We start from the raw sequence: 13,338 nt of genomic DNA, 5'->3' as shown, positions 1-13,338 counted from the left end.
ATTGGAGATAAGCTTCTCATGGAATTTTCCTGCCCTGGCTGGTGTTGAACTGGGATCTCAGATCTTAGCCTTCTTATGAGTGGCAGCATTCAGCAACCACTTCAACTTTCTTCTTCTTTCTCAAAGTGAGAACTCTACCACTTTGAGCCACAACACCACTTCCGGTGTTCTGATGGTTCATTGGAGATAAGTGTCTCATGGACTTTTCCTCCCTGGGCTGGCTTCTAACTCTGATCCTCACATCTCAGCCTCTTGAGTAGCTAGGATGACAGGCATGAATAGCAGCACTCAGCAACCACTTCAACTTCCTAAACATGAGCATGCTGCTCATCTGCAAAAGATGCACAAGCCCTGCTTCCGTTGCACAGGTGGTGTGTGCAGACATCATCAGACCCCAGATATTAATTTGACAAACAACCTTCCTTCAATAAATAAGATCTGGTTTATTTTTTATTACTCTTTGTGACCTAAAAATTCCCTTTCTGGCATCTCAACTTGGAAGTGGCCATCTTCTTCAGCAAGGTCAGCAATCTGGCCTGTTTCCTCTTCCCATCTGGTCCCCTCCCTTCCCCCCTCATTTTGGCCCTCCCCACTCTGAGTGGCCTAAGTCTCTGCCTTTCCCTGGGTCCCCCTACCCCCCATCCTCATCTCTTCCAACCCCCCCTTGCACATCCCCTGGGGCTCAGCGAGGCTGGAAGCTTAAAGTATAGGTGGGTGGGATGGTGGCAAAGCCCACACATTTGGGGGACACGTCGATGTCTTGGGGAGCCTGCGTGGGCTTGAAGCGGAAGTTCTGCATGATGGTGGTGAGGAACAGAAAGAGCTCCATTTTAGCCAGGCCATCTCCTAAACAGTACCGCTTTCCTGCAGAGGAGAGGAGAGAGGGCAGGGGTGAAGTCAACCCTCTCTCTGAGATGTCACCCCCAAACCCCAAATCCCCAGCTGAGTTCTCTAATAGGCGTAGGGAGGGGTGTAAAATTCTTGCCCGGGAGACTTTCCATGAAGGCTCTCATCCTTTCTGAGCCTCAGTTTCCCTAGTCATTGAGGGGGCTGGGCATTGTCCTTTAGCTTTTCCCATCGAGGTTGGTTATAGCACTTGAGCCACAGTTCCACTTACAATATAATTTTGGTCAGTCATGGAGCTTGAACTCAGGGCCTGGGTGCTGTCCTAAGCTGTTCCTCTGGAGGCTAGTGCTCTACCATTTTAAGCTATAGCACCACTTTCAGTTTTCTGGTAGTTCTTTGGAGCTAAGAGTCTCAAGGACTTTCTTGCCTGGGCTGGCTTTGAACCACAATCCTCAGCTTTCAGCCCCTTAAGTAGCTAGAATGGACAGCTAGTGTGAGCCATGGACAACCTGGCTAACTGTTTGTTCTTGATTTTCCTCATCTCTGAATGAATGAGATCTGATAACCCTTTTTGCTTTCCTGGACCCCCATACAGGATATTTGAGGATGATGGGGGATTGCATGTAATTGATCGCAGAGTAGATCCAAGAGGAACTTCCAAGCTGAGGAAAGGCATTAATGAGGCTGTAGCTCAGAGGGGGCTGGCCTATGCAGCTGTCCCCTTTGCTGAGAGTTGTGGCCTAGTGGCCAACGCTGGTCACTCACCGATGGAAAAGGGAACAAAAGCATCACTCTTCTTAAACTGTCCTTTGTCATCCAGGAAGTGGTGAGGGTTGAAATCCTGGGGGTTGGAGAAGAACTTGGGGTCTCTCAGCACAGAGCCCAGCATGGGGAACACTTCTGTACCCTGAAAAGAAGAGGAGCAGGGAGAGTGAGATATGCAGATGGGAAAATGAATGTGCTGAAACTCCCCTTGGACAATGGTAGGAGGGGCCAGGAAGTGGAACTGTGGGAGTGGAGGGTGGAAGGAAGAGCTTCAGGGGACATGAAGTTAAGGTCCCTGAGGGTGTGTAGAAGCTCCCGTTCAATGACACCAGCTGGTTGATGGACACAGGTTTGAGTCTCTGATGCCAGAGATTGGGAGATCTGCAGCTCCCATCTCTCCAGGCAGGTGGTTGCAGGGGGGGGAGGGGCAGGAGACTTGGCAGTTAGATGTGCCAGGGCCATGAGATATGGGGCCCTTGAGAAGGATGCATTGCAAACTGGAGATTCCTGTTCTTAAGCAAGAGGTCTGGGTAAAGAAGATTTAACCGTCCCGCTCTCCGTGTGTGTGTGTGTGTGTGTGTGTGTGTGTGTGTGTGTGTGTGTGTGTGTGTGTGTGTGTGTGTGTGTGTGTGTGTGTGTGTGTGGGTGGGTGGGTGTGTGTGTGTGTGTGTGTGTGTGTGTGTGTGTGTGTGTGTGTGTATATCTGTGTGTGCCAGTCCTAGGGCTTGTGTGTGTGTGTGTGTGTGTATCTGTGTGTGCCAGTCCTAGGGCTTGAAATCAGGGCCTGGGCAATGTCCCTGCCCTGTTTTTTGCTTTGAGCCCACAGCTCCACTTTCAGTATTTTTGGTGGTTAATTCCAAATAAGAGTCTCCTGGACTTTCCTGTCTGGGCTGGCTTCCAACCTTGATCCTTAGATCTCAGCCTCCTGAATAGTTAGGATGACAAGGCCTGAGTCACAAGAGCCTGGATTTCCCTCTCTCTCCCATCCCCCCTCTCTCTTTCTCTCTCTCTAATTGTGGATTTTGAACTCAGGGCCTGGGTGCTGTCCCTGGACCTCTTTGTGCTCAAAGCCAATGCTCTACCACGTGAGCCACAATGCTACTTCCAGGTTTGGGGGAGTTTATTGGAGATAAGTGTCTCATGGGGATTTTTGTGCCAGACCACCTTAGAACTGTGATCCTCAGATCTCAGCCTCCTTAGCAGTTAGGATTACAGATGTGAGCCACCAGCACCTGGCGTCATCTCTTGATTTAAGAAGGCCAGGCTTGGATCTCTTGAGCCGGGGAAGTTGGGGGCGAGGTAGGTTGCAGGGAGCTAGGATACAGAAGTCTCTCAGTAGGAAAGAGGGACAAGGTGGATGAGGGAGTCTTTGATTAAGATGGGAAGCCAGGGAGTCCTGCCTGTTAGGGATTTGGGGTGCCAGGATCCCAGGGGCAGGCAAGTGGCACCTTGGGCAGGAAGAACTCCCGGAACTTGGTGTCCTTGGTGACCCTGCGGGCCAGCCCCATGGGGATCATATCTGCAAATCTCTGGATCTCATGAATCACAGCCTCTGTGTAGGGCATCTTCAGTCGATCCTCAAACTTGGGCTGCCGGTTTTTGCCAATGACCCGATCAATCTCTTCATGGAGTTTGGCTGGGATTGGGGAGAGAAAGGGAAATATGTTTAGATATCTGAAAGCTTCAAGGCACGGATGAGAGTCAAAAAAAAAAAAAAAACAAAGAAGAAAAGAAGAGAAAAGATCCAGGCACTGGTGGTTCACACCTGCTATCCTAGTTACTCAGGAAGCTGTGATCTTAGGATCAGGGTTCAAAGCCAGCCAGGCAGGAAAGTTCATGAGACTCTTATCTCCAATAAGCCACCAGAAAACCAGAAGTGGTGCTGTGGCTCAAAGTGGTAGAGCACTAGCCTTGAGGGAAAAGACTCAGGGACAATGCCCAGGTCCTGAGCTTAAGCCCAATAACCCACAAAAATGGAAAGAAAGGAAGAAAGAAAAGGAAGGAAGGAAGGAAGGAAAGTAGGAAGGAAGGAAGGAAGATAGGAAGGAAGGAAGGAAGGAAGGAAGGAAGGAAGGAAGGAAGGAAGGAAGGAAGGGAAAGAAAGAAGGGAGGGAGGAGGGAAGGAGAGAAGAGAAGAGAAGAGAAAAGAAAAGGAAAGAAAACTGGATGAAGGACTTGAAACAATGGATGACAGGCAAACAGCTCACCATTCATTCACAGTGGGTGTTGGCCATTAGCTCACTATTCTGTCAGTATTAAAGGAGCAGGCTTAGGGGTGTGGCTTGGAGAAGGAGTCCTTTGGGGTTTAGATCAGCAATTTATCAATCCATTCAGTTAGCATCATTTTTCTGTTGGTGGGGGTGGGGAGCTTGAATTTGGGGCCTGGACACTGTCCATGAGCTATTTTTACTCAAGGCTTAGTGTTCTACCATCTTGAGCCACAACTCCACTTCTGGTTTTGTGATAGTTCACTGGAGATAAGAGTCTCAAGGAGTTTCCTGCCCAGATGGTCTTTGAACGATGATCTTCCCATCTCTGCCTCCAGAGTAGCTAGGATGACAGGTCTGAGCCACCCATGTGCAGTGTTTTCATAGCTAAGACTTTAATAGCTAAATCTACAGGCTGGCTCTCCTGTCTTGATTATAGCCAAACCCATGTGAGGGTCTGGGTTCTTGGGAGAAATCAGAATATTGCAGCTGACCTAGGGGAGCTTTTAGGGCCTGGGCCCCCACCCCCCACTTCTCTGTCCCTACCCCTACCCAGCCTTACCTTCCACATTTGGATATTTCATGAGCAGCAGGAAGCCATAACGCAAGGTGGTGCTGACGGTCTCTGTGCCCGCAAAGAAGAGGTTCAGTGTGGTGAGCACCAGATTCTTCATGAAGAATTCTGTATTGGGGTTCTTCTTCTCCTGCAGGTTGAAAGGCCTCAAGTTCACCCCTCTTCCCATGCTTTAGCGGGATCTTCTGGAAGGTTCCCTTAGAGTCTATCTCTGTGATTTCCAGGTGGAAAATGAATCTGCCAGGCTCTGTCCAGTTTGCAGAATTTTGCCCAGGATTCTGACTCTGCCCAAAATATACCTCTCACCTTTGCCTGGTGAACCTCTGAGGTTTTTTTTTTCTTTATAAGAGCTGAGACTGGGACTCAACATTGGTACCTGATGTTTTCGCTTATTGGCTGGTGCTCTACCAACTGAGCCAGGCCTAAAGCACTAGCCTCAGAGACAGACCAAGAGTAAGCTAGATGGCACAGCTTCCATGCTATGGGAGCTCAGGCAGGTCATCAACACTCTCTGTGCTGCGATTCCTCATTGTGATCCTAATATAACTTCATTCAACATCTACCATGGGCCAGGCACCGATGGCTCATGCCTATAATCCCAGCTACTCAGGAGGTTGAGATCTGAGGATTTGCTGTTAACACCAGAGTAGGCAGGAAAGTCTATGCAACTCTTACCTCCAACTAACTAGCAACCAAGCAAGCAAACAAACCAAAAACAACAACTGAAAGCGGCACTGTGGCCCACGTGTAGAGTGCTAGCCTTGAGCAAAAGAGCTCAGAAGCAGTACCCAGGCCCTAAGTTCAAGCCCCAGGACTGACTCATACACAAACACACACACACACACACACACACACACACGACTCTGAGCCCCACAACCAACCCCCCAAAAATGCTTAGCATAGATAATGCAGTAGACTTGGTTGGGATTATCTTCTCTGTGGATGAGGGCTCTGTAGATGAACACCCATGTTCATTACAATCAACCTTGAGGATAATTTATATAATTCGCATAGCCCTCTGCTCTCCACCCCAGCCCAATCTGAGTCCCCTCTGCCTGGCATTGAACTTCCCTCCCTCCCTCCATTCCCACCTCCGGCACACACCTCCTGCATGCGGATGAGAAAGGAGTCAATGAAGTCTCGTGGGGAGTTGGGGTCCAGGGTGCGCTGGTTCTGTTCCACCTTCTTGGTTATGAAGTCCTCCAGCCCCTTCAGCTCCTTACGAGCCTGTTGCTGTGGTCCCGGCAGATGCTTCATGATGGAATAAAACATCTCAAAGAGCTGTGGTGGGGGAGAGGGGTGGAGAGAGAAAGCAGAGAAAAGACAGACATTCACCAGGTGGTGCAGCGCATACTGGGAATCCCAGCCTCTCTGGAAATAGAGTCCAGAAAGGCCTCATTTGAGGCAACTCTGCCTCACAAAGATGAGTGAATAAATAAAATAAGGACTAGGGGACATAGTTCAAATTATAGAATACTTGCCTAATATGCACTAGCCTAGGTTCAATCTCCAGTGGAACCAAAGGCAAAATCACATCCCTACCCAAGTGTCACTGCCCTCCCCCAGCCATGGGGTCCCCATCTGCCATCCTCCTGCCTCCAAGGCCTCTTCAAAACCAGCCTCCGCTTTTGTACATCTGAACAGTTATGTCAGGACCTAGAGCAAGTGTCTAATATGCAGATCTCTGAGGACTCCTGGACATTTCCACCATGGCCTGAAAACAGAGCCTGCTGGTAAAAGCGTGGGCACCACCACCCACTCGACTCCTGGGCTGTGAGGTGGCACCAAACCAACTGAATGGTCTCTGACAGATGCACACTGCCCAGTCCTGGGCTCGTGACTGTGTGGCCACTGCCCGGGTGCTCTACCTCTTGAGCCACAGCTCCACTTTATAGCTTTTTGCTGGTTAATTAGACATAAGAATCTCACAGCTGTTCCTGCCCAGGATGAGATCCTTAGATCTCAGCCTCCTGAATAGCTGGAAATCCAGGCTTGGGTCACAGGCCTTCAAGTTTGTTTTGTCAACTGTAGGGCTTGAACTCAGGGCCTGGCACAGTCCCCGAGCTCTTTTGCTCAAGGCTAGCACTCTACCCATTTTGAGCCATAGTTCTACTTCTGATTTTCTGGTGGTTAATTGGGGATAAGAGCCTCAGAGACCTTGCTGCCAGGGATGGCTTTAAACTGCCATCCTCAGATCTCAACCTCCTGAGCAGCTAGGATGACAGGAGTGAGCCCTGGCTATTCTCAAGTTATTTTTCTGACCTGGGTTTTGCTCATAGAGTCGGGGCAGGGCGTGGCGTGGGTTACCTGCCCAGTGGAGGTGGCTGTGAACTGGAAGCTGCCCGTCATCATTCGCAGGAGAGACAGGAACTCCTTGTCCTCATAGTCGAAGCGGTCCCCAAAGACAATGGAGCTGATGACATTGGAGACCGTTCTGCTCAGGTAGAAGGTGGGATCTATGAAGGTACCTGCAGGGTGGAGAGTGAGGGGTTTATGCAGGTACCTGCAAGAGGGAAGGGATAAAGAATGGGGGAGTTTGCAGGGGTGGAGGGGGTTTGCTGGCAGGGTGATGGGTGGGAGTGTATGAAGATACCTGCTGGAGTGGAGGGTCTATGGAAGGCCTGCAGAGATGGGGGTGTGGGTCTATAGAGGGGCCTGTAGGGTTGCAGGATGGATGGTCTATGGAAGAGCCTACAAGGGTGAAGAATTGGGGTCCACAAAGATGGAGGGTGGAGGCCTGTAGGAGTGGATGGTGGGGTCTGCAGGGTGGATGATGGGGTTTGCAGTGTGGATGGTGGTGGTCTGCAGGGGTGGAGTGTGAGGGTCTACAAGAGTGGAGCATGAGGGTCTGCAGGGGTAGATGTGGGGGTCTGCAAGGGTGGAGGGTAGAGGCCTGCAGGAGTGGATGGTGGGGTCTGCAGGGTGGATGGTGGTGGTCTGCAGGGTGGATGGTGGTGGTCTGCAGGGTGGATGGTGGTGGTCTGCAAGGGTGGAATGTGAAGGTCTACAAGAGTGGAGCATGAGGGTCTGCAGGGGTAGATGGTGGGGGTCTGCAAGGGTGGAGGGTGAGGACTGCAGGGGTGGAGGATGGGTGTCTGCAGGGGTGGAAGGTAAGGGTCTGCAGTGATGGAGGTTAGGGGTCTGCAAAGGGAGGTTGGGGTCTGCAGGGGTGGAGAGGGAGGGTCTGCAAGAGTGGAGGATGAAGGTCTAAAGGGCTGGTGGGTGAGGAGCTGCAGGAGTGGAGCATAAGAGTCTACAGGTGTGGATGGTGGGGGTGTGCAGGGGTGGAAGATGTGGGTCTGCAGGGGTGAAGGGTGTGGGGCTGCAGAGCTGGAGGGTTTGAGTCTGCAGGAGTGGAGGGTGTGGGTCTGCAGGGGTGGAAGATGTGGGTCTGCAGGGGTAGAGGGTGAGGGGTCTGGTGAGAGGTCTGCAGGGGTGGAGGGGGGGGAATCTGCAGGGGTGAACGGTGAGGGCTCTGGTGAGGGGTCTGCAGGAGTGGGGGGTGTGGGTCTGCAGGGGTGGAGGATGAGGGGTCTGCAGGGGTAGAGGGTGAGGGCTCTGGTGAGGGGTCTGCAGGAGTGGAGGGTAGGGGTCTGCAGGGGTGGAAAGCAGGGGATGCTGGGGAACCCAGGAAATATCTGTCTTCCTGGAAAACAACCAAACGGAGTGCTCTGATGCCAGTCTGACCATTTGGGAAAGATTTTGGAGGGTGGCTGAACCCCAGGGCCTCCCTCCTCCCCTCCCCCTCCTCCCCACCCACCCCGTCCAGCAGCTACCATGTGTGTCCTGCAGTGCCTGGATGAGGAAGCCTGCCTCCTCCTGGATGCGCTCCTCGATGCCTCTCTTGCCCAGTCCAAAGTCCCGCAGCGTGGTGATGGAGAAGCGCCTCAGCTGCTTGGCCCGCTCCCCATTGCTGAAGACCATACCTGGCCAAGAGAAGGGGTCAGGCTGATGGTCATGCTGGGAAGGAGGGTGGGATCAGACCAGGGTGACCTGCAGAATATGGAATGGACCTGCAGAGTACCCTTGGAGACACTGGGAGGCCAGGATGCCAGATTCTGCAGAGAGCAAGAGAGGAAGGAAACCCTATAGGTAAAAGAGAGAATACTAAGGAGAGAGGAAAGAAAGCCTCAGACTCGGCGCCAACGATCTGCAGATCATCAGAAAGAGACAGAGAAGGGAGACAGGGTCCCCAAGGCACAGAGAAGGGGAGGCAGCCCCCACACTGCCCCATCAGGCACAGAGGCAGCCAATGGAGGGAGTGGGAAAGGAGGGAGGAGGAGAGAGGGGAGAGGCAGCAAGAGGGGAGGTGACTTGAAGTGAAAAACAGTGAATGGTTTTTGTCCACAGAGAACGGGAAGGCGAGGTGGGAAGACGCCGGGAGGACATGAGGCAAGGCAGAAACTTGAAAGATCCAGAGGAGAAAGGCTGGGGAAACGGAGGCCACACATCCCTTTACACGATGATATGCACCCCGCTCACCATAGCCTTGGAAGAACCAGTCGAAGGTGGCCATCTCCCCGCGCCCGCTGAACTCTTCGGCCTGGTCCACCAGTGCCTCCTTCACGGCCTCCTGACCACACAGCACCACGACCCGCCGAGGGCCCAGGTAAACCGTGAACACTGGACCGAAGCGATCACTCAACTGGGGGAAGGCCAGATGGGAATAATTTAAGGAGCCGGGTACCAAGGTGCATTGGTTTTGATTCCCCTGAAACTCTGGCCAAGTCAACAGACTGAATATTCCCACACATGGTCTTTTCCTACTCAGAAAATAAAACACACATTTATTTTTGTTTTTGGTGCCCATTCTGGGGCTGGAACTCAGGGTCTGGGTGTTGTCCCTGAGCTCTTTTGCTCAAGGCTAGCGCTCTGCCACTTGGAGCCACAGCTCCACTTCCGGTTTTCCAGTGGTTCTTGGGAGATGAGAGTCTCATGGACTTTCTTGCCCAGGTTGGTTTTGAACCACAATCCTCAGAGGTCTCCTGAGTAGCTAAATGGCAGGCATAAGCCACAGTGCCAAGATAGAAATTGGCTTCTAAATTCTAAATTCCCTCCACCTCCAAGAAAAAATTCCCCATTTAAGACTGTGGCTTGTCCAGTCCGTGGCAAGTGCCCAGTAAATCTGGGCAGTTCCCTCCCACCACCCCATCCCACCCATCTCCCATCCCCAACGCACCTTCATGAGAGAGTTGTACATCTGCTCCGTGTTGAGCTGCAGATAGTTTCCAATGAAGGGCAATGGTGTGGGGCCTGGAGGCAGCTTTCCTGAGAGCTGCCTCTGCCGCCAGACAGACATCAACACCATGACAGTCAGACAGGTGAGCACAGCCACCAGCAGCATGCCTGAGGCCAGCATGGTGGCGGCCAGGGTGCCAGTCAGATGCTGGTGGCTGAGCAGCTGTTCTGGCTGCCTTTATACTCTGTGGGATGGAAGGCTGGACTTTGGCCTTGATTGCATAACTGTCTCCTTTTCCTTGTACAAGACCTCCTTCCCCCCTTCTCCCTGACCATACATTGCAACTAGTTTGAGATGTAGCCAGTGAGTTGGGGAGGGGAAGACCTCCGAGATTCTCCGGGCACAGGCCAGGCTGGTGGCATTTGACCAGAAAATATCCCAAGACTGTGGATCTATTACCCTCAAAGCTAGGGTAGAGTTCCTGGAGCTTTAGATAGAAAATCTCTCTGACCAAGGACTCTGAAAGTATGGGTAGATTTTTTTTGGTCAGTCCTGGGGCTTGAACTCAGGACCTGGGCACTGTCCCTGAGCTTCTTTTGCTCAAGGCTAGCACTAGCTTGAGCCACAGTGCCACTTCTGGATTTTTCTGTTTATGTGGTACTAAGGAATCAAACCCAGGGCTTGATTCATGCTAGGCAAGCACTCTACCACTAAGACGCATTCCCTGCCATGGGTGGATTTTTTTAGGGTCTCAGGAGAGGTGTGGGTCTCACTCAAATGATTGGTAGAAGATAGTTGGATATGGATTTGACAATGTTTCAATGAGGTGAGATTTGGGAGGGGTAGGATGATAGATTGGATAGATTGGCTAAGAAAGATCTAGAACTGTGAGTGTGGGGTAAGAAAGCCCAACAGGAATCTAGAGTGAGCCCCTGAGCCCAGATGTGGACCTACTGTGACTCAAGCCCTGTGCTGTCTCTTGAGACCCCAGGTTGAAGGTCACGTTTGGGGGCCCTGGAGCCAGGACCTGCCACTGCCTGTGGGCGGCCACCAGAGTCACATTTCAGTGGAACACCACACAGCCCTGAAGACAGAATTCCAAGGTCACCATGGGCAGAGGAACAGACCAAGTTTAGAAATAATAACCACCAGTATGGCAGAAAATCCCATCCACAAAGGGGTCCGATTGGCAAAGAACTCCCACTGGATTTCCTACCTGTAGGCAAGTGCACTCAATTTATTATATCACTTCTGTTATTGTGGTTATTTATGATTGTCGCCTAGTTTACATGTAGGTGTCTTGTGCCCAGAACCCAGGGATTATGCCTAAAATACAAACATAGGAAACTGTCTCGTCAAATGTGGGGCTTGAACTCAGGACCTGGGTGCTATCCCTCTTTTGCTGAAGACTAGCACTCTATCGCTTTGAGCCACTGTTCAACTTCTGGTTTTCTGGTAGTTCATTGGAGATAAGAGTTTCATGGACTTTCCTGCCCAGGCTGGCTTTGAACCAAGATCCTCAGATCTCAGCCTCTTCAGAAGCTCGGATGGCAGGCATGAGCAACCAGGTCTCAGCCTGTTTTTCTTTTCCTTTTTCTCTTATGCAAGTCCTGGGGTTTGAGCTCAGGGCCACAGCATTGTCCTTTAGCTTTATTTATTTATTTATGCTCAAGGCTGGCCTTCTACCATTTGAGCCACACCTCCACTTCTGGCTTTTTGCTGGTTCACTGGAGATAAAGAGTCTCATGAACTTTTCTTCCCAGGCTGGTTTTGAACCAAGATCCTCAGATCTTAGCCTCTTATGCTGTCAGGATGACAGGCATGCAATGCACACTGGTTCCTGGCTTCCTTATCTTTTGATTGCTAGTGGTGATGAAGACACTGCCTCATCATCTCCACTAAAGTGACCCAGGTGCTGTGTGAGAAAGCAGGATTAGAACTCACTTCCTTCTACCCTTCATTGCCTCCCTGCCTAAGGTGGGTCCTAAGATTGGAATAGTTGTCTAGTTAGCATGAACTAAACTCAGAGATGGAGAGATATCAGGCTGGCCTTGAGTTTGGGGCCCTGTGTGGCGAAAGAGTAGATACAGGAGAAGGTCACCAAAGTTTCTTGGAGAAGGCATAAAGATGACGCCATATAACTTGTGAGTTTGGGTCATGTGGGTTGTGTCACAGACCCTGGCAGAGGCTCTGGATAAGCAATATAGAGGCATTGATTGTTGACACAGCAGAAGCTGGCCACTCACTTCAGGACTTTGGATGGGTGGGAGTTGGATGAGACTGGCATCCCCGGGCCTGGCCTGGTGCTTGCGGTTTGCTTCCTCTCATTTTAAGTGCTGGACTCTGAGCCTTATGTGGGGTGAATAAAGTGCAGAGAACAAAGCTGAGAGATAGAAAAGGTGTTTGTTGATTTTGGAGAGGGAAGAGGTGGGAAAAAGGATTAGCAAAGGCTTGGCAGAAATTGCTACCCTAGATCGGGGTGTACACCTGGGCTAGCCCTTCGCCTGGGCCTCTCTTCTCCCCTCTGTGTTTTTTCTCCTTCTTCTTGAATAAGAGACATTGGGAGAATTTAGTGCTTTGTGAAGGATGCATCAGGAAGTGGTCTGAGAGTTGAGCTGGGCTCCAGTGAGCCCTCCTGGAATGGGCTTGGTATAGGCAAATAGATGGACTTAAGGACAAAGAGGTCATGTGTGTTTGCTCTTGTTGATGTTTTCTGGAACTTGGAATGAGGGATCGATGTTTGGAGTCACGTGGGAGAGACACTTGTCAGTCATAGTGACTCAGGACAAAATGAGCAAGTGAGGGTGAACTCAAGAAAATATTTAATAAAGAAAAAAAGAAATATCTCCCTCTACCCCCTGGCCAGACCCTCAGTTTCCCTGAGGTTAAGAGCAAGTATGAAGCTCGGATTTTAGAATGCTGTTTTTATTTTTATTTTTTATGCTGGTTGTAGGATTTGAACTTGGTGTCTGAGTGCTGTCCCTTAACTTTGGTGGCCCAAACTAGCACTCTATCATGAGACTACAGCTCCACTGTTTTGTTTTGGGTTTTTTTTTTTTTTTTTTTGGTGTTAAGAGTCTCATGGACTTTCCTGCCCTGACTGACTTCAAACTCTGATGCTCAGATCTCAGCCTCTAGCAAGGATTATAGGCATGAGTACCAATGCCTGGCTAGAATCTTCTTTCTTCATTTTCATGTGCCCTGGAAGAGATGACTTGGCTCTCTGAGCTTTTGGAACCAAGGAGACCAAGGAGCTACCTCTTTGGCTGTTTTGATGGGTGTATATGAGTTGATACATCCTTCATAAAAAGCATCTGATAAAAGCCAGGTGTAGGGCTGGGAAGGTGTCTCAGTGGTAGAGTGCTTGCCTCACATGCATCAGGCCCTGGGTTCGATTCCTCAGCACCACATAAGCAGAAAAATCCAGAAGTGGCACTGTGGCTCAAGTGGTAAAGTGCTAGCCTTGAGCTGAAGAGCTGAGGGACAGGACCCAGGCCCAGAGTTCAGGCCCCACAACTAACTGACCAAAAAAAGCCAGGTGCCAATGGCTCACCCCTGTCACCCTCATTACTCAGGAAGCTGAGGTCTGAGGACTGAGGTTTAAAGCCAGCCCAGGGGAGGAAAGTCCATGTGACACTTATCTCCAATGAACCACCAAAAAGCTGGAAATGGAGCTGTGGCTCTATTGGTACAGTGTTAGCCTTGCGTGAAAAAGTTCAGGGTCAACGCCCAGGCCGAGTTCAAGCCCCAATACTGGCACACAGACA

General features: G+C 50.9%; 1 protein-coding gene across 1 annotated transcript; it reads right to left on the bottom strand.

Annotated features, from left to right (window-relative positions):
• Positions 1–423: 423 nt before the first annotated feature.
• Positions 424–9,770, bottom strand: LOC138811190 (cytochrome P450 2A5-like). Its single transcript, XM_069998865.1, has 9 exons — positions 9,572–9,770; positions 8,875–9,037; positions 8,169–8,318; positions 6,700–6,860; positions 5,497–5,673; positions 4,381–4,522; positions 3,060–3,247; positions 1,612–1,753; positions 424–864 (listed from the first exon to the last, which is right to left on the bottom strand). The coding sequence occupies exons 1-9, from the start codon at positions 9,749–9,751 to the stop codon at positions 683–685; spliced, it is 1,485 nt and encodes a 494-aa protein (XP_069854966.1). The 5' UTR covers positions 9,752–9,770; the 3' UTR covers positions 424–682.
• Between the last annotated feature and the right edge of the window lie 3,568 nt (positions 9,771–13,338).

This window comes from Dipodomys merriami, unplaced genomic scaffold (assembly GCF_024711535.1).
Source record: "Dipodomys merriami isolate MVZ:Mamm:240054 unplaced genomic scaffold, mDipMer1.0.p SCAF_52, whole genome shotgun sequence".
Taxonomy (NCBI): Eukaryota; Metazoa; Chordata; class Mammalia; order Rodentia; family Heteromyidae; genus Dipodomys; species Dipodomys merriami.
The sequence above is the reverse complement of the archived record's forward strand: the minus strand, read 5'-3'. Positions and strand labels throughout refer to the sequence as shown.